General features: G+C 36.3%; 1 protein-coding gene across 2 annotated transcripts in view; it reads left to right on the forward strand.

Moving 5' to 3' along the window:
• Nucleotides 1-695: 695 nt before the first annotated feature.
• Nucleotides 696-19,348, forward strand: part of CEP135 (centrosomal protein 135) — a 35,900-nt gene continuing 17,247 nt past the window's right edge. The window contains exons 1-17 of one of the 2 annotated variants that reach the window (XM_021531475.3): nt 696-959; nt 3,241-3,419; nt 4,735-4,866; nt 5,012-5,330; nt 6,438-6,602; nt 7,555-7,745; nt 8,265-8,432; nt 9,706-9,847; nt 10,269-10,353; nt 11,309-11,437; nt 12,552-12,767; nt 13,373-13,438; nt 14,397-14,547; nt 15,495-15,688; nt 16,155-16,298; nt 16,785-16,928; nt 19,271-19,348. In XM_021531475.3, the coding sequence (XP_021387150.1) occupies nt 6,490-6,602; nt 7,555-7,745; nt 8,265-8,432; nt 9,706-9,847; nt 10,269-10,353; nt 11,309-11,437; nt 12,552-12,767; nt 13,373-13,438; nt 14,397-14,547; nt 15,495-15,688; nt 16,155-16,298; nt 16,785-16,928; nt 19,271-19,348 (1,821 nt within the window). In that variant the 5' untranslated portion in view covers nt 696-959; nt 3,241-3,419; nt 4,735-4,866; nt 5,012-5,330; nt 6,438-6,489. Of the gene's footprint in view, nt 960-3,240; nt 3,420-4,734; nt 5,331-6,437; nt 6,603-7,554; nt 7,746-8,264; nt 8,433-9,705; nt 9,848-10,268; nt 10,354-11,308; nt 11,438-12,551; nt 12,768-13,372; nt 13,439-14,396; nt 14,548-15,494; nt 15,689-16,154; nt 16,299-16,784; nt 16,929-19,270 lie in introns of both variants that reach the window. The other variant, XM_077782839.1, reaches the window with a different exon arrangement.

Genomic DNA, 19,348 nt, shown 5'->3' on the forward strand with positions numbered 1-19,348 from the left:
GAATGTTTTTTCAGATGCAGATGCAATAATAATAAAAAAAAAAAAAAAAAAACAACAGTATGAATGTCAGTTTTTTTGTAACAAACCTGCTAGATGCAACCTGGATTTCACAGATTCATAGAATTGTGTTGGAAGGGATCTTAAAGATCCTCTAGTTCCAACAGCCTTCCAAGGGCAGGGACACCTCCCAGTACACTAGGCTGCTCAAAGCCCCATTCAGCCTGCCCTTGAACACTTCCAGGAGCGGGGATTCTACAACTTCTCTGGGCAACCTGTTCAGCGTCTCACTGCCCTTACAGGAACCAGCTTTCTCCTCCTAACCTACCTAAATCTACTTCTGTTTCACTCTGAATCCTTTGCCCCTTCTCCTGTCGCTGCATGCCCATGGAGAACATCCTCCGTCTTTCCCGCAGGCTCTCGGGGCCGGGCTGTGGGCACGGGCGAAGCCGCTAGTCCCGGGTCTCCCGGGTCTCTCCGCTTGTCCCGGAACTCCCGGCTCGCGGGGCGCTGCAGGAAGCGTCCCGCCCGGCGCGCGAGGGCTGCCGGGCCGGGAGGGGAGGGGAGGGGAGGGGAGGGGAGGGGAGGGGAGGGGAGGGGAGGGGAGGGAAGGGAAGGGAAGGGAAGGGAAGGGAAGGGAAGGGGAGGGGAGGGGAGGGGAGGGGAGGGGAGGGAAGGGAAGGGAAGGGAAGGGAAGGGAAGGGAAGGGAAGGGAAGGGAAGGGAAGGGAAGGGAAGGGAAGGGAAGGGAAGGGAAGGGAAGGGAAGGGGAGGGGAGGGAAGGGAAGGGAAGGGAAGGGAAGGGAGCGGAAGGGGCGGCCGGGCCGCGCGGGCGCGTCCCCCCGTTGCTGCGGGGACGGGCCGGAAGCGGCCGCTGCTCCGCGCGCCATTTTCAAAGGATTTCAGGCGCTGGGACGTCGCGGGCCTGCCAGCGGGCCCGCTTGCCGACGCCTGAGTTTAGTGGTGAGTGTGGGGAAAAAGTGGCGTGAACCTGCTTGGAAAGTGACCGACCGCCCCTCTTGTAGGTACAGACTGGGATTGCTGGAAGGTCTGCAAAGCTTGCAGTTTAGGGAGGCGGGTGATGAGCAGGCTGATAATCGAAAGGGTTTTGTTGTGCCGAAGTGGGAACGTACAGGGCATGGTGTCAGGCTGCCAGGGAGGACGTGGAGTCTTCCTCTCTGCAGACATTCTAAACCCACCTGGACGCGTTCCTGCCACCTGCTCCAGGTGACCCTGCCTTGGCTGGATGATCTCCAGAGCTGCCTTCCTAACCATTCTGGCATTCCATTACACTTTAGCGAAAAAAACCTGTTTCTTCGGGAAAAGCGTTGTCTTTCCATTGGCTAAGTGCCGAGACTCCACGGCAAGCGTGTTGTATGAATACCTTAGTCAGAAATGAGCTCCCGGCAAATCCACTTGGAAGCAGCCTTTCCTGAAGCAAGTGCTGGCTCTCTGGGTGTGTCTTCAACACGATGTTGCAGCGACTGCGTGTCACGGCACAGCCCTAAAGCACCGCGGTAGTCAAATATCAGGTCCGCTGAGTGCCTTTGGTACCTGGGCGAACAGGACAGGGAAAAAAAGGGAAAAAAACCTTTAACATGTAAGTTCTGGTGAATGAAAAATGCACTTTGGTATTTCCCAAAACTGAGACTGAAACTGCAGTTCACTATTGTCTTTGGTGTTAATGTTACAGGCTCAATTAAAAAACTTGTTTCATAGCATATACATTTGTCCAGAGTAATTTCTTTGTGTTCAGCTGTTATCGATGTAGTTTTGTTGTCCACATGGCTTGATGACTGCATTATTTCTTCCATGGCCAAGATCCACCTTTGCTCTGCTTTTTTATTATTACATTTTCTGATTGATAACACAAATATTCCATCTGCAACAGTTCTGAACCTGTACTCAGCATAAATTTTGCTGTGTTATTCTCCGAATAAAAGGAGGACTTCAATCTGCTAATCTAATACCTATAAATATTGCTTATTTCACACAATTTTGTGCCAGTTGATTCTCTAGTTAAAGCCTAGAGCAGCAGGATATAAGGTTTCACTTTTGCCCATCTTTCACATCAAGGATCAGTTGGTGACTTAAAATACTAGGGAACACTTCTTAGGTGCTACATATATCTATTACATAAACGTATCTTTAAAAGACTGCTCACAGCCATCCAAGCATGTCATAAAATGAGGCATGTGAATGTTGTTACCTTCAGCAGTTTTCATCAGCAAAGGGGGAACAAAAATGAGGCTAATTGGCTCTGAATACTTTTCAGCAAGCAACTGAGAGGTGTAATCATTTAAACATATTAGTAAACCCTATTTAGCAAATGACTGATTTCAAGTGATAGAGGTGTAATCATTTAGATGTATTAGTAAGTCCTGTTGAGGAATTGTCTGAGTTAAAGTACTGTTCAATTTTCTCTTTTCTATTTTTCATCAAAAATGGAAATTTGATTCTCTTCACAGCAGTCCTAAATTGAAAGAAATATTTAGATGATAAATTATGTGAACTATTTATGCAGCTAATGTAGCCTGTCTCATGGGAAATACCAAAGCTGTTAAGAGTGCTTTCCAGTACTTTGCAAACTTACAGACATCTAGTAGGTATGACATACCTTTCATCAAGATTCGGTTGTGATTCACAAGGCTATTAAGCTTCTTTAAAGAAAAGCAAATTCTGGATTGAATTGACTTGGGTGCAAACAATGTAGAAAACTTGGATTTACAAAAAGGCTTTTTGAGAAGGTTCTTTACCAAATGTTTTTAAGAAGGCAGGTGTCTGTCAGAAATGGAGAAAAGAAGCTGGAGATTAAAAGAGAGAGTAGAAAGTACAACCTTACACAGTGAATGTGCAGAAGATTGTCTGCTGTTTAAGACTGATCTGAAACAATGGGTTAAACAGCAAGGGAAAAATTTGCTCATTTTATAAACATGTTAAGTGTGATCTCAAGGATTGTGAAGAGTTTCACTGGACTGAATAATAAAGTGGGAATTAAAGAATAGCATTAATAAAGGCAAAGTGATACATGCTGTGTTCTCTAGAATGGCACTAACTGCTCAGAAAAAGATGTGGCACTGTGAATGCATCTCATCTATGCTTTAGGGCAAACAAAGACCAAATGCCCTGGTTTCAGGTAGGATAAAGTTCGTTTCCTTCCTAGCAGCCAGTGCAGTGTTGTGTTTTGGATTCAGCATGAGAATAATGTTGATAACACTCTGGTGTTTTGGTTGTTGCTAAGTAGTGCTTGCTCTCAGCTGAGGACTTCTCGGAGCCAGTGAGGAGCTGCACGGAAAGCCATGAGGGAACATAGCCAGGACAGATGATCTGAGCTGGTATTCCACTACTTAAAAATAAACCAGGGAGTACCCAGAGCAGGGCTGGTTGTGCTTCGAGGACATGCTGGGCATCAGTCAGCAAGTGGTGAGTAATTGCATTGTGCATCTCTTGGTTTTATCACTCTTTCTTGCTTAGTAGTAGTATTATATTTTGTTTTAAATATTAAACTGTTCCAATGGCAATCTAAAAAAAGTTTTGCCTTTTATTCCCCTGATTCTCCCCTCCACCCCTGTGGGAGTGGGGAGAGTAAGCAAGTCAGCTGTGTGGTGCTTGCTTGCAAGCTGGGGTTAAGCCATGACAAACACTGATCAGTAATGTGAGAGAGTGGGTTAAACAGCAGGGGACAAAATTTGCTCATTATGTGGACATGTTAAGTGCAGTCCAAGGGTGCCAGAAAAATTTCACTGGACTGAGTAGTGATGCCAGAGTTGAGGAGAAGTGTTAGTAAAGGCAAAGTGATACATGCTGTGGTCACTAAAGTGGTAACAACCACTCAGATGTGTCATGGTGAATGCATCTAATTGATGCTTTAAAGTGATCAAAAAGGCAAATGGTAAGTTAGGAATCAATATGAATAGTGACGGCTGCAGCCAAGTGTCTCAGTGTCTGCTCGGAGAAAGGTCTATCAGGTACTATTACTATTATTTCAGTCCAACTTGAAGCTCTTCAAGGCCCTGCATTATAGGTTTATATGAAAAAAATGTATGTAGGAGTAAGATTTAACTAGTATTTTTAAGGTTTTTATACTCTTGCTGTGGCAACTGTATAAGAGACACGGGACATTGTGTCAGACAGGTCTTGGATTCAACTGAATCAGTGCATTTAATGTATTGATTTTATATTTCCAGAAAAACAAATTTTCCTCATGTAGAAGTTACTAGATACTTTTTCATGTCATGGTAAGAATAGTGATAGCCTAAGTTTAGGGTGTAAGATTTAAATTATGGTAGTCTGTAATGGCAGAGGTCTGGAATTACTGACACATAATTTCTTTCTAACAAAGGGTGTATGACAATTATTGTCTTTGAAGACTTTAATATCTATGTTAACCTCTCTGAAATAACAACACCAAATCTTCCCATATTCATTCCAGGATGCCTTTTGGACCTATACTAGAGCTATTCATTTCCTGGTCTTATGATCAGATATGGCTGTAGGGAATATAAGATAATACTCTTTCTGGATTGATTCCAGTGGTAATAATGAGTTAGATTAAAAATTTCAGTTTTTAGGAAGGAGAGTGATTCAACCAGCAATTTGTCAGTACTTCCCAATACTGAATTGTGTTTAGGTTGCTGTATCTTGAATGCCCATTGCAGGGATTTAGTGAGATTATATATGTACTTCCTAGCCACAGTTACTGAAGTGCTAACATATGTCCATTTATTTTTCTTTGCAGTTACTTTCTGTACAAGCTGTCACACGGATATGTTAATGATACTTCTTCTGTAAAACATTCTCAATTCGATTAGTAAAAAACCTTTGCTGTTTCTAAAACACAAGCTTTTAAACGAATCTGAACTATTTGGAGGTAATTTAATCTTTTTAACTGATACAAGTCTTCTTAAGGAGAAGATGGGCTCAGGAGTTACCAGTTTTCTTCTGTAGTAATATAAAATGTATTCCTGAGTCTCAATCTAGACACAGTAAAACAATTGCACTTTTCCTGAATTCAGTACAGAATCTTCAACTTTGGTGTAGAAATACCAAGAACTTGTTACTTTAGTGTTTGGCTGTCAGAGGAGTATGAAGAGCATTTCCTACACATCAGGACATTGACTTCCACTGAGCACACTGGTGGAACGAAAGTGCACCTCCTCCTCCTTCAGACATCCCAGCACAGTATGTAAAGGATTGTTGGCAATGCCATTGCTTAGTTAATATCCCAACAACCTGAAACCTCTTCAAGCAAATATTTTTAGTAGTACTCAGAGCAGATGCTGTGCTTGCAAGACTGGTGATTCTCATCCACAGAGCATTACCCGGCAACCACAGGTCAGTTGCTAGACTTCTTTGTAGCATTTTAATAAAATGAGATGAAATCTTAACTTTCCAGCATTAGATATGAGAGAAACATGCACATTTTCCTCAATTTATCATCAATAACTCATTTCCCAATACCTGAATGTATTTATTTAATATATTTTTTAAAATCTGGTGGATTGTGATGATAGTTTGGGTGGTCTCTGAATTCTGTTCCTTTTATGTGAGATGCAAACAACACCACCTTGAATTGGTAGTTTGGTTGCTCAGGTCTTTGCAGCCAATAGGTTAATATTGAAACTTCTAAAAAAATGTGAGGGAATATGTTTTACAGAAATAACTACTTTTCAAAAATATTTCTAACTAGTCAACAGATGTTTTTACAGATTACGAAACATAAGCTTTAGTACTTGATTTGTCTTCTCATTCTGTGTCTAAATTCAGAAGGATGTAATGATGTTAAAGTTCTTCTTCCCTCAGGTGTACGCAGGAAAACCAAAATTATCATTTGGATTCAGACACAGTAATACTGATCCAGTCCCCTTTAAATCAGCTTAGTAATAAAAGATAACTAATGAGTCAATTGAGAAAACCCAGCTCTCTGATCCTTGAACTGTATTTTTCAGAAAATGATGCAAGTATGACTAGAGTACACTGGTAGTTTTTATCATTCCTATTTTCTATCATAGAATGTAGATGAAAGTTAATCTGTCTTCAACATTTTACATGTTTTATGCAATTTTAGAAATGGTTGCCATAAGTTATATTAAGTACTGGCTTGTAAACTTTGAAAGTAAGATTTATATATGAAAGAAAAAAGTGTGAGTTTTTCAGCATAATCTAGCAATTTGTATTGTGTAAGATACAGTGATGACCATGATTCGAAAAATTCAGAATATAATAGGAAAACTAACTGCCAAGGCAAATACTTATTTTTAAAGGAATATCTAAATATGTTTAAAACTTTTCAGTTGCAGTGATCCTGTTTTGATTTACTTAAATTTTAAGGACATGCTTATGCACTGTATTTCCTACAGAATAAAAAGGTTTTTCCATTACTTTTCCCCTCTGTTTTTCCTTCTTTAAAGGACAGATGCTGTAACCAACAATCTTTTGCAGGTGTCCTGTTTTTGTTGACTGCGGCAAAAGCAGCTTTGGAGGTGTGTTAACAATGAGTACAAATGCAGAGCGAAGGTTTGTTAATCTCAGGAAACGCCTGAATCAGCTGGGCTATCGGCACCCACTGGGAGTGGACAGTTTACCTTTGGTGGAAAAGCTTTTCAGGTATTCAAAGGGGATTAATTTGAAAAATAGTAATTGTATTGTAGGTATTGTTTGATTTTTGACATGTAGGAAAGAAGGTTTAATATGAGGATTATTTTCTAGCAGTGTTATTTTAGAGCTACCATTAAGTTCTGGTGTCAAATGAAGTCAAATGGGTTTGCTTAAATTATGGGAACATCTTAAGATTTAATTTAATTCAGTAAAATTGCTTCTAAGTATCTATGGCATAGGAAAATGCAACTTTTCTAACCTATTGATATGTGCTTAAAAGGACACACTCTCATAACTGGTTGTATAAAAAATAATCTCTATTGCGTGTTTTGTGACTTAAAACATTCACATCTCCATTTATTATGACCTCATTTAGGGAATTTTAAATTTGTTGTCTCTGCCCTCTTTGCAAGACACGTAACAGAAATAACCGCAAAAATTTTCAGATTTCCTTCTTGTTAGATCTGCCATTTTTTGGCTTTGATATTACTAAGAACACAGTAATTTCTATAGTAATCCAGTTACATTTGACTAAATACAAAAATGTAGCTATTCTGGCTCTGTTGCTCCTGTGTGTAATACAGATGGAAAAACATAGGTAGGCAAATATGGAGTAATCTGTCTTCAACATTAAGTCTCATTCATGTGTCTACCAGGTAAGTTTATTCTCCCCATCACTAGCTTTGATACTTCTCAGATGTAAATTCATGATATGCTTTGTAACTGTTTTGTTTTCTTTTTTTTTTTGTCCTGTTCTTTCCTATTTACTGTTTTTTTTAAACAGGTGGTTCCTAGCTTTCAGTTTTTCTTGCATGACATTAGTGTTTTGTTGCCTTTGTTTGAACTCATTTGCTCCCCCTCTTGGGGAAAGGGTTTTGTATCTCAGGTTATAATAAACGTTTGCATCTGCAGTGTGAAGGCTGATAACATTGCTAACATATCTGATGCTCCTTTATCCTAGTGACTTAGTTCATACAACTGAGAGCTTGCGCAAAGCAAAGTTTTCTTCTGGAAAGACTGAGAAAGAATGCAGCAATTATGATACTATTTTGGAACCTTATAAAACAGAGAATGCTAGACTTACCAGGGAAAATAATGATCTACATTTAGAAATATTAAAACTGAAAGAGCAGTCTGATCGTCATGTTAAAGGTAATATACAAAAGATGATTTTTTTTTTTTTAATCCTTCCATGTCAAAATAAAAATATGGCTAAATCCTTGATCTGCAGATTATTTTATCTGTACTTTTAAGTGAGTGTGAGTGGTCATAGAGTTCAGTGCTTTTAATGAATTAAGATTCATGCTTAGACATTTCTTTTGCAGTCAAAAAACTTTGGAAGTTCTTCAAATTACTGTTTTAATAAGATATGAGAATGTTAGAAATCTTAATGCATACTTTTGTACCTTGAAATGGTGTTTTTTAATTGAAAATGAAATACTGTTAAATGCTGTTAAATGGGCCTTTGTTCCACAGTGGGTGTTTATTTGTAAAACATGTATAAATATATATTTTTGTGTGTTTGTTTGTAAAAGTATGCACATATGTATGTGTATTTGATAATTTTCTGCTATGGAAAAAGAATATAGGATTTTCTTTATGCTTATTTTGTGCTACTAGGAAAAATAATAGTGAATAAGACAGATAATACTGCTTTTCTCTCCCTTGAAGATTTGAAAGCCTCCTTAAGGAGGATTGAACATGAAACAACTGACTTGAAATTTCTGAATAACCAGTATATACATAAAATTAAAATGCTGGAAAAAGAGACCAAAGCCAAGACTGAAAAAATTCAGCAGCTTCAGGAGAAGAATCTGCAAGCAGTGGTGCAAACACCTGGTGAGTGTAAATAATCACAGATATTTCAACTTTTTTCTGTTTTTTTTTTTTTTTTTTTATCTTCAGAACATAATATCCTCTCGTAAGAGCAGTTACTGTAGTAAAATATCCAGTAGAATAGCATTACCCTTTGAAAGTTTGGGCTCTGAATTCTGTAATTTCTCTGTTTGAACTTTCAGTTAGGGACAAATTTGAATGCGTATTGTTTGACACTTGCATATTTTGGACAGGTAATTGAGTGTAAGTGACAAATTCAGATTTTTGGAACCAAGATCTAAGCATAGCAAGATGCAAAATATGTCTACAAGTATTCCAATCCTCTATAAACTTACAATATTTAGAGGATCTTTTGATAACTTAAAATGTTCTAGATGTTACTTTCAGGTTAATTTCTTTCTCCAGGGTTTCATTTTTCTTAATTTTTTTGAATCTAAGGAATATAGAATTACTTTGGGAAATTTTGAGACTGTCTTTATTTTTCCAAGCCATTGAATTATATATGCATTTTTTGGCATTTGAGGAAAATCAATAGATAGCTAGGAAAAAATAAATTTCCTCTTTATTTTTGCATACCTTTCTGCACTTCATGTCCTTTGCTTCAAAGATGACATGTCAGGCTTTTGTCTGTCTTTTTGCATTCTTGTCCCTTGGTCACAAATCTTCTAGGATTTTTCTATACTACATCATCCAATATTACATGTTCTTATTTAACCATATGATGAAGAGGAAATGTTCTATCTGGAAAAAAATACTGCATTTTGCCTTTTTCTAAATATGTTATCATTCAAGCTAATAGCATACTCTGCTTTATGGGCAGTAGGATATGATAGTCACTGAAATGAACACAGAGTAGAAGGAATAAAAATATTACTAAACAATGCAAAGGTTAGTTCAGTCATAAAATAGTTCTTAAATGTGAAAACCAAATGCCTTTTGTGGTGTTTTGATTTAGCTGTTTTAGTAAGCTGAGTCACTAACAGCTTCAACAAGTTTCAAGTATAGAGTATTTGGGATCTTAAACACTGGGGAAAATGACTTATAAAAGCTTTGTGTGTTTCCTTATTATAATAATGAACTTTGGCAAAACTGGTGCTAACCTGCAAGAATGGTATTGCCTAGAATATGTGAATTTTATCAGCTTATTGTAGAAGGAATAAAATGGTGTATGCCCATTCAGAAGCAGTGAAATAAATAGGAAAATTAACTTTGTATTAAAGTAGATTACTCCCTTGCTTTAACTCCAAGTAATATATCTCTGGGTTTGTACTTCTAGGTGGCAGGAGGAAAAGCATTCCCTTCAGGCGTCAGCGCATGCAGATAGACCAGTTTGTGCCCCCCTCAGGTGTCAGTGCCTACCCAGTGCCTCAGCCAGAGGACCCATACATTGCAGACCTTCTCCAGGTGGCTGATAATCGGTGAGCCAGAGAGCTTCTTAACTTTGAAGTTTAGGTGTGTCTTTGATTCTCAGTGTCCTACTCCTTTTGACTGATAAGTTAAATTAATGTTCCCCCACTTGAGTCTGTCACTGGTGACAGTAGTTGGTAGATGGTCTCCCTGTTTTGAAAAAGCCCCTTGACCCATGAGCTTTTTCTTCTTTTATCTCCCATCCTGTTGAGGAAAGGAAGTAAGAGAGCATCTATATGAGGGACTGACAGTCAGACACAGTCAACCTGCTGCAATATCTCAAACAACATCTTCTGCATTAATATTTTGCATGAGCAAAACTATTTCTCTGTGACATATTTGGGTTCAGGAGCAAAGAGGAAATGATAGTGCTGAATTGTGTGCATACAATTCTTTCATGAATTAATATAAAAATGTAGCACTACATTTCAGAATTCAAGAACTGCAGTCAGAAGTAACAGAACTACAGAAAAAACTGGAGACATCTGAAAGTGGAATGAAAAAGTATAGCAAACAGGTATGTTTATCTCTCAGTAGTAGTGGGATTGTTGTTTTATTATTAATATTAATATTATTGTTATTATCTGGGTGTCATAGCCATGGCAATGGCCTTGTCTTAAAAACCTTCTTAGGAATGCATTGTAGGGCGTGTGAAATATAATTATTCTAACTTGCCTATGTTGAGCATTTTTCTTCCTCTGCTTTTGGAGACAGCAGCAATGACAAAATACTTGCCTGGTGGTTTTGCTGATAAATTTGTCTATTGAAATTACATTAACTAAGGTAAACTTGACAATCATAAGTAGAATTTTTCTGCATATTTTAGTGCGTAAGTGTTAACTTGTCCAAAATAGCAGTTTGATCTACGTACGTCTTAGGATTGTTTTTCATTGCTTGGACTGGTTATATTTTTAAGTTTTTATTAATAACTTATTTTACAAAGTTTTAATGGTATTGTATTTATAAGGTAGGTACAATCTTTAAGTAATGGAATTACATCAAATGTTCATGTGTTACGTCTTTCAAAATCTAGGGATTGGTGGACAGTCCTTTTTTCTTTACATCTTGGTTTTTCTCTTCCAATATTTCCTTTTTTCCAGCGACTAGAATAGTCACTGAGTTAGCCTATTTAGAAGTTTTTTTCCCTAATTTTAAGTGCTAGTCTCAGTTAAGTTGTAGCATTCGTTAACTTCACTTCAAATTAAAATTGAAAATTAAATTTGGTTTTCTTCAAGAATGTAATCTAGTAAGAACTGTTTCAGTTTTTCCTTACAAATTGTGTTTGATTCATTTATTTCTCTTTCAAAGATACTATTTTTTTCAGAAGAACCGATAATCTGAAATACAAAAAAAGATAGAAATTGCATTTTTAGTTGTGTACCTTTTGCTGAATGTTATGTGTGTGTTTATTTAAATGAAGGGTTTATTAATGGTGTATGAGGATACTGGAACATTTTTTTTGTCCATCAAAGGTTGAGATACGAGACAAAGAAATTGGGCGCTTAATGCTGGCATTGGGTGGTGGGCGTTCTCATGAGGTTCTCTCTCTGGAATCAAGAACTAAAAGTAATGAGAAGCTTATTTCCTGCTTGAATATACAGGTAATGCATTTATTGCAGTTGTTTAGTCAAACATAAAAATACCCACAAAACTTCTAGCTCTTCAAAAAATCACTATAGATATAAAATCAGTCAATGGAACTTGCCTTTCTTTTTTAGTGGCAGTGTTTCTTGTCCAAGGAAATTTAATTTCCTCTTTTAAAAGTCTGTCAGAAAGGTTTTGGTAAAGAATTCAATGAACTCACATCTGTACATAGTATGTTAATCTGAAAGTATTCAGCAAATTTTTGTATACCACACCATTTTCAGCAAGTTTTAAAATCCTTTTATTTAGTTAGAAAGTTATTGCATGCATGCCATTTACGCTTTAGAAAGTAACAATGGTATATGTAATTATGATAGGGGGTAACCCTGTAGATATTCTCATGAGAGAGTGGGGAATCTTCCTTATGGATTTCAAATGGTCCCCACCTTTACTCCAACACAAATTTAGGAAAGGATAAGCTTAAGGTAAAGGTGTTTGTGTTTACTGTGTGTATGAACATGCATTCAGTAGTGGTCTCTGAATAAGAATTTAAAGATGAGCTGGAGTACAAATCACATAAAGCCCATCTCTGGATTTGTACCATCAATTCTCAGGTTTTTCTCACGTGAGTTAGATGTTCTGTGTACTGATTGTGCATGATGTACATGATGGCATGGGAGCCACATTGAAGAGTTTATTCACTTAGGTTCAGTGCTGCAAAAATCTAGAATGAGTTATGACTTGGAAGCAGGACAGCTGTGCTCAGTGATCCTGAATTAGTAAGTCATGAGGAATACAAATTTATTGTACAGGGAGTGAGCCCAGAGCTGCATGAAGCTGGTTTTGCACCGTCAAGACTAATTTGCTCAGACTTGGTCCCAATATACAGCTTTTATTTGACAAGAAATGTATGATTGTCTTTAGATAGCAGTATTCATGACTAGGAGAGAATTCACAACATTGTATTTCTTTTTCAGGTTGATAAGCATTAAGTTCTAAAAATAGAAAATCTTGCCATTTTTGGCATTTTTACTTTGCATATAGAGATACTGTATTTCAGAAGATTTGGAGGAACTTTTGCTACCTAACTTAACAATGCATATTAATATTTTAATGAAAAATGTCTTTCAGGTTGATTATCTTCAGAAAAAAAACAAAGAACTTGAAAATCACATTCAAGATCTCTTGGATACTAAACAAAATGTGACTAGTGAGGTAGTGGATTTAAGCAATAAAAATGAAGAACTGTGTCAAGAACTGAATGAAATAGATCACTTGGCACAGCAGTTGGAAAGACACAAAGAAATAGTGCTTGAGACTGCAGATAAGGAAATAGGAGAAGCAAAGGTAATCACTAACATGTCACAGAGTGAAAGATCTGTTTCATTTTACTTGGTTTTATATCTTCTAATTGCAATGAAAGGCTTATTAGCTCATGAAATGAAGATTAAAATAATTTTTTTCCAGTTTTCCTAATATTACATGGAATTTCTCAGTTAAAGTAGATTATTTGCAACTATTTTGTCTTTTTACTGTATTAAATTGAGATTATTTTAGTTAAGGGACAATCTGTCTTTTTTCTTTTATTAGCTTAATATGAAATAAAATGCTGAGGTACTTAAAGCTATTGTGAGGTAATGCATATTTGCAACAGCAGTATATATATTTGGAGGGTTTTTTCCTATGAGGAGTCATGCAGTGATTAATTTAATCATTATGCTCCAAAAGAACGTGGGTGTTTTTACCACAATTTTTTTATGCTTTCGCTTCCTAGAAGCTTTACTACTTTATTACAAGGAACTAACTTCATTCTAACTTCATTTCTTACCAAATAGTGTGCTTCCTTCTTTTTTTTTTTTTTTTTTTTTTTTTTTTTTTTTTTTTTGTAACAAAGGGATTTTTGTCATTTTGAATATGTAACTCTTAACATATAGGTTAATTTTGGTTGATAGAAAGAAATTGAAAGACAAGTCAGTGAAATACAGGATCTACAAGAAACGATAACAAGGCTTAAATCAGTAAGTAAAAATATTTTCTGTTCTTGTTTGTACCCTTTTTATCATGCTGTCATCCGCATGATTGTTTCATTTATTATAAGATAAATCAATTTTACAATTAGCAAGATAACTTCTTTAGTACCCTGAACCTTTGATGCAAAAATTACTAACGAATAAACGAAAGAGCTAGAGAAGCTACATCATATTGTTGCAAAAATAAACTGAAAGAAATTTCTGTAGACAGTATGGTTGACTATGTCCTTATTGTACATTTCCTTATTTCTGCTATCTGAAGTCATAATTTCCTGGTGACATAATAATTTTTACCACAGATGAGTTATAACATCCCAGAGGATTTTCATTGTCTTGAAACTGCTTTGTCTCTTAATTGGGATGTGAAAAATTATCCAATACTTGGCTCACTCAGAAACAAAGCATAGGCCCCAGATGAAAAGCATCACTATTATAAATTCTTTGAAGACCAGACTCTTTCTAGTATATATGGCAACTTGTGTATTAGCTGAGTGCAGTGTTTTCTTTTAATCTGCCTAGGGAACTTGCAAATACAAAAATACTTAATTTTCAGGACATCAGATTATAGGAAAGATGTGTCAGAATTGCATTGACTGAGGTGCTGTATTGTAATGCACTTTAACACTAACACTATTACCAAATGCCCTTAAAATTATTTATTGCTTTCGTCGTTAATTTTTTTTCCCATGTTTGTATCCCACTATCCTACTGGTTAGTTTGCTTTTCTTGTTGCTGATTGCAAACCTTGTAAAAAGTAATGCTTACTTAGGCTTAATAAAATGTAGTAGAAATACAATGATGGCCTGCAACTAATGTTAAAGCATAAAGCATCCAGGTCAACCAGAAGTAAACAGTGTTGTATATTAAAAAAACTATCAAAATGTTAATTTTTTTTCCCAAGTGTCTCTATTGGCAGTTCTAATTTTTATAATACTTGTTACTTCAGGAGTTGTGCTCATGTCATAAGGAGAATGAGAGACTGAATGAAGAACTCTTTGGGAAAACAGATGAAAAAGGGAATCTTGAGCTGCTGTTAAACCAGCTTCAACAAGAGAAGCAAAGGCTGACAGAAAAAACAGAGAACTTAGAAAGAAAAGGTAAATCATCAAATGTAGATTCTTGGAAATTGCTTTTCTATAATTTTTTAAATAGAATACCTACCTAGTAAACATAGAGTTAATAGTACTAAAAGACTTTTGATATATATAAATTAAAATAAGACCATAGTTCTCCAGTCGTAGTTGAAGTGAAAGCTCTTGTCATAAAAAGATATTTTCATTCCCTATGTGAGAACTGAAAGTTCATCTTTTTACTGTGCTCCCACAGGACATCCTTATCCTAATTCTGTGGTAGTTTCATACAAAGTAATTTCCAAAACTCTTCAGATCCATTTCTTGAGATTTATCCATTTAGATTTTGAAAACCTCCAGGGATGAAAATTCCACAATATCTCTAATGTTCTTCAGTTGTCAGAGTAAATTATTCTCCCCATATTACAATTGTTTGTAATTGCTTGTAGCAATTAATTGCCACTGTTCCTTATTTACCTATTATGTACCTGTGAAAAAACTTGCTCTACATTATCTGTAAGTGCCTCATGGTACTGTCAGTCTGCCCTTTGCTCTCAGCACTTCTCCAGGCTGAATAAACCCAGTTCCCTTGGGTGTTCTCCACAGAGCCAGTATTCTGTTCCCTGACAATCTTGCAGTGCTTGCCTTGGATTTAATTTATGTACATCTTTCTTGTTGTAGGAGGGGCAAACCTTAAAACAGTATTTTAAGTGCAATCTCATGGGTGCTAAATAAAGGAGAATAATCACATCCCTCTGTCAATACAGCTCAAGGTGCTGTGAGGCCTCTGATGGTCTTATGCTATTCATTTGTGTTTAGCCTTCTTTAGCCTTTAGAACTCTTACATCCTGTTCAGCAGGATTGCTGCCTGGATGGTTGGTGTGAGTTAATCCATCCCAATTACCAGTGTCTTTGAGGAAATTCATTACTTCCCTATAGAGCTTTTTTCTTTCTTTTTTTTTTTTTATTTCCAGAACGAGAACTTGTCCTTGAAATTGAAAGAATGAGATTGGACTATGGTATTGCCCTAGGAGACAAATCTCCATCTCGTCTAGATGCATTTGTAAAGACCTTAGAAGATGACAGAGACTACTATAAGCGAGAATTAGACTATCTTCAGAAAATGGTAAAACTAAGGCCTAGCCCAAGCCGCAGGACTGCAGAGAAGGTAAAGTTCTTGCTGTCAAGATAAGTGAAAAAAATACTGTAGAAACATTTAAGAAGCCATCAAATATATTTTAAAATTTATTGGCATTAAATGACTGTAGTAATTTTCTGAATTACCTTCTTGATGCAGAAGGTCAACTGAGAGAAACTCCAATGAACTTTTCTTTTTCTTTCCTTGTCACATTTTACAGTAACGCTGATTATTTATTGATCAGTTTATTGAAATAAACAGAGCTAGATAATAACCAGAAAAAGGTTGAAATCTTACTGGTAGCGCCTTTGCTTTTTCTTTATAACAGCTGGTTCCTGTTGTTTAGATTACACCACCAGTGTAATTTTTCTTGTGATTACAGTTATTTTGAATATATTTTTTATGTTTTGCTAACAGGAAGAATTATTTTATGGCATTAATTTTTCAGACATTTTAATTAGCAAATTTTAACAACAGTTTATTGATCACTTTTCAGAGCGAAGAGCTTAAATCAATCACTAGAGAAAGAGATGAGCTGCGGTCTGTGTTAGACAGATTTGAAAAACACATGATAGAAATTCAGTCCAATGTCAAATTATTGACTGCAGAAAGAGATAGATTAAAAGTTCTTTATGAGCAGGTAAGAAGAGATTGTTTATAGTTAACATTGAAATAACCAATTAACACTTCTTGTACTGTTAGTTAATTAAAATTTAAAACCTAGTAGAACATAACCAAGGCTAATAAAATACATACCTGTTTTTATTACTTGTTAATAAATTATGTATTCTAGTTAGTTTACTAATTTGAAAGCTATTAAAAATTACTGTACTGGCTTTTGTAAATGGTAAACATCAGGAAAAAGCAGTAGAATACATGAGAAGGTTGTGTAAAGATACAGCAAGGGATCAAGAAAGGAGTAGTTAACTGATAAGAGAACAGTGAAGTTAGGCGATATTTAGGACAGTAAAAGAAAAGAATGATGATTATTTTGAGTAGTTTAGGGAATACATTTTAGTTATCTAGAGAAAAATAAGACTGTAATGGGACTTCTCTAATTATAGCATTTGTTCATGTGTACACTATATTGTAGTCCCATGTATGCTAACAAACTAATCTTTTAAAGTCTCAGAGTGAATTGAACAGGATGAGAAGAGAAGCAAAACACAGTTTTCTTTCTCAAAGTCACACAGAAGAAGAAAGAGACATTGCACTGATTGACTTTAAAATACTAATGGCAGAAAAAGAAAGTCTTGAAGATAAATTAAAGGTGAGCTTTTATAGCTTCATTGCTTATATTGAGGTGACATATAGGGAAGGGTTATGCAATAATGCTGTGTTTGTTTTTGGCTGTCTATCAGTTCCGCTTTTCAATAACTTTGGATTTCAAACTCATAATGAATTTTATATTATTATCAAATATCTATTATTGTTATTGTTACTGTTATGAATTACCATGTTTTCCTGTAAACACAGTCCCAGGCAGGGGTAGAGGAACATGCTTTAAAGGGCAAATGTGTCATCACCTTGTGTGGGAGACCTAGATATGGAGGCCCAGCCACAGACTACTTCTTGCATATGCACTACTTTGAGGATGTCTCGATGTCATTGTTGTGTCGTTTCTCCAATGCACTGAAGTGCCTTGAAGAAATCATGCACTTCACTCACAAGAGAGAAGTAACAATGTATTTTGTTCACTTAAGGCAGTTAATTTCTAAAATTCAATGGTAGATGCAATGGTTTAACAAGATTTGATGGTAAGGTACATTTGAGTATTTGCTGCATAGAGGCCAAGGTCAGACAAAACTATCAGGGAGACCTTCCCATTGAGTCATGAGGTTCAGAAGGGTCTTCTTGCCTTCCAGATTGCTCAGAGGAGTGTGGCTGGATCCATACTTGGTCAATAGTTTGTGTCTAAAGGATTATAGCAATCAATCCTGTATATCATTTAGCTAACATTTCAACTTTTCAGTGTTCTCACTCCCAGCTCATTAGCTGAGTATGAGATGCAATAAGGATTCTCTCTGCCTTAACGAGTAACCTTCAGAAGCTTCTCAGCTCAAGGGGAGATCCTCGTGTGCAGCCTGCTGCCATGCAGGAGAGCTCAATGGGCTGTGGGCTGTCCACTAGTCATGGATTAGGATGATTGACTTCTATTTGCATACCAGCAGTATTTCAGTAGCCACATGCTCAACTAGCCCTCAGCTGCTGCCAAGCAAGACTTACAGTCCTTAGCTATCTGCTGTTAGCTCTCATCCCAGAGTTCTCCTTGAGCTGGATGCAGCTATCAGGGGGGCCACTAGTGACTATTGGTTAACCAAAAAAAAAGAGGGGGATGGGGTGAAGCACACTGTCACATTCATATATGGTTCTTATCCTACAAATTTGGTACTATATGGGCTTTTTCATTTTTGCTGATCTTTAGTTGCTGTTGCACTTTTTAGCAGATTATATTTTAAATGGTACATAACTGAGCCATGAAACATAAATTCAGTCCAAGTTTCAGTATTTCTGACCTTTAAAAAATGTTTATTAATGCAGTGATTTTCCTGTTACTATGATCTTGACAGGCAGCCCAGGAATGTGGTGGAATCACCAACCCTGCAAATGTTCAAAAAGCATGTGGATATGGCACACAGGGACATGGTTTAGTGTTGAATATGGCACTGCTGGGTTAATAGTTGGACTTCATGTCTTAGAGGTCTTTTCCAACTTAAATGATTCTATGATTCTATGAGCATATGATATCTGGTATTAAAGTGCATTAATGGTTGTAGTCAAGAGCCTATGATTTCAGGGGATTTGTTTCCCTGCTTCTTCTGTATTGGTCATTAATATAATGTTTTAAAACTTTTTAAAAATAATTTTAATGGACTTATCCCAGGACAACATATGTCAGTAGTGATTGTATGATGATTGCTTCCATCGTTTGATTTTACTACCACAAAAATAAAGACCTGTTGTGTATCTGAATGCAGTGGCAGTAAATTTGACCTCTTTGCTTAAAGTATGTGCATGCAGTAGTAGAGGTGTGTTTCCAGTTCCATCCTTTCTTCTAACAGGTGGCTACCAATGTTTTATATGTGTGCCATTTTGAAATACCTTTACAAACACACTAATCTAAGGCATTTCTAGGAAGTTTGAGAGTTTGTTTCACTGTGGTTATGCACAGAAGTCAGTGAAGAGATAAGTAATCTTTAAAAGTTTCTTCATAGATTTAGGGAAAGGCCAATTAGCTTTGTAGTGTACACTACATGTTGTAATTAATAATATTTGAATAAATTTATTTAAAATGTTTTAGGGCACTAAGTTATACATGCACGTGACCTCATGTAGTTCAATAAACTCTATGACAACTCGCAAATATTAATTTAGTTGGGACCAAATATAAATATACTATTTTAAAAAAATCTAAACCAAGAATCAAACCCAAAACAGTAATGTTATATTAAATTACAGTAATGTATTTTCAGCTAATGTGTAGTTTTACAGAGAGAGCTTTGCATTTGGTCTTTTATCTGAGAATGTAAAGCAGTATTTTCTGAAACATGAAACTTAAGTTTCTCTGATTAAATCTAAAAATATTGTTACATGTAATTTTATATTTCTCAGATGCATCAGGAAGCAGCAGACCATGAAAAATCAAAGCTGCAGCATGATGTTTCAGAACTGGAGAATAACATTAAAGGA

The sequence above is a fragment of the Lonchura striata genome, chromosome 4 (assembly GCF_046129695.1).
Source record: "Lonchura striata isolate bLonStr1 chromosome 4, bLonStr1.mat, whole genome shotgun sequence".
Lineage (NCBI taxonomy): Eukaryota > Metazoa > Chordata > Aves > Passeriformes > Estrildidae > Lonchura > Lonchura striata.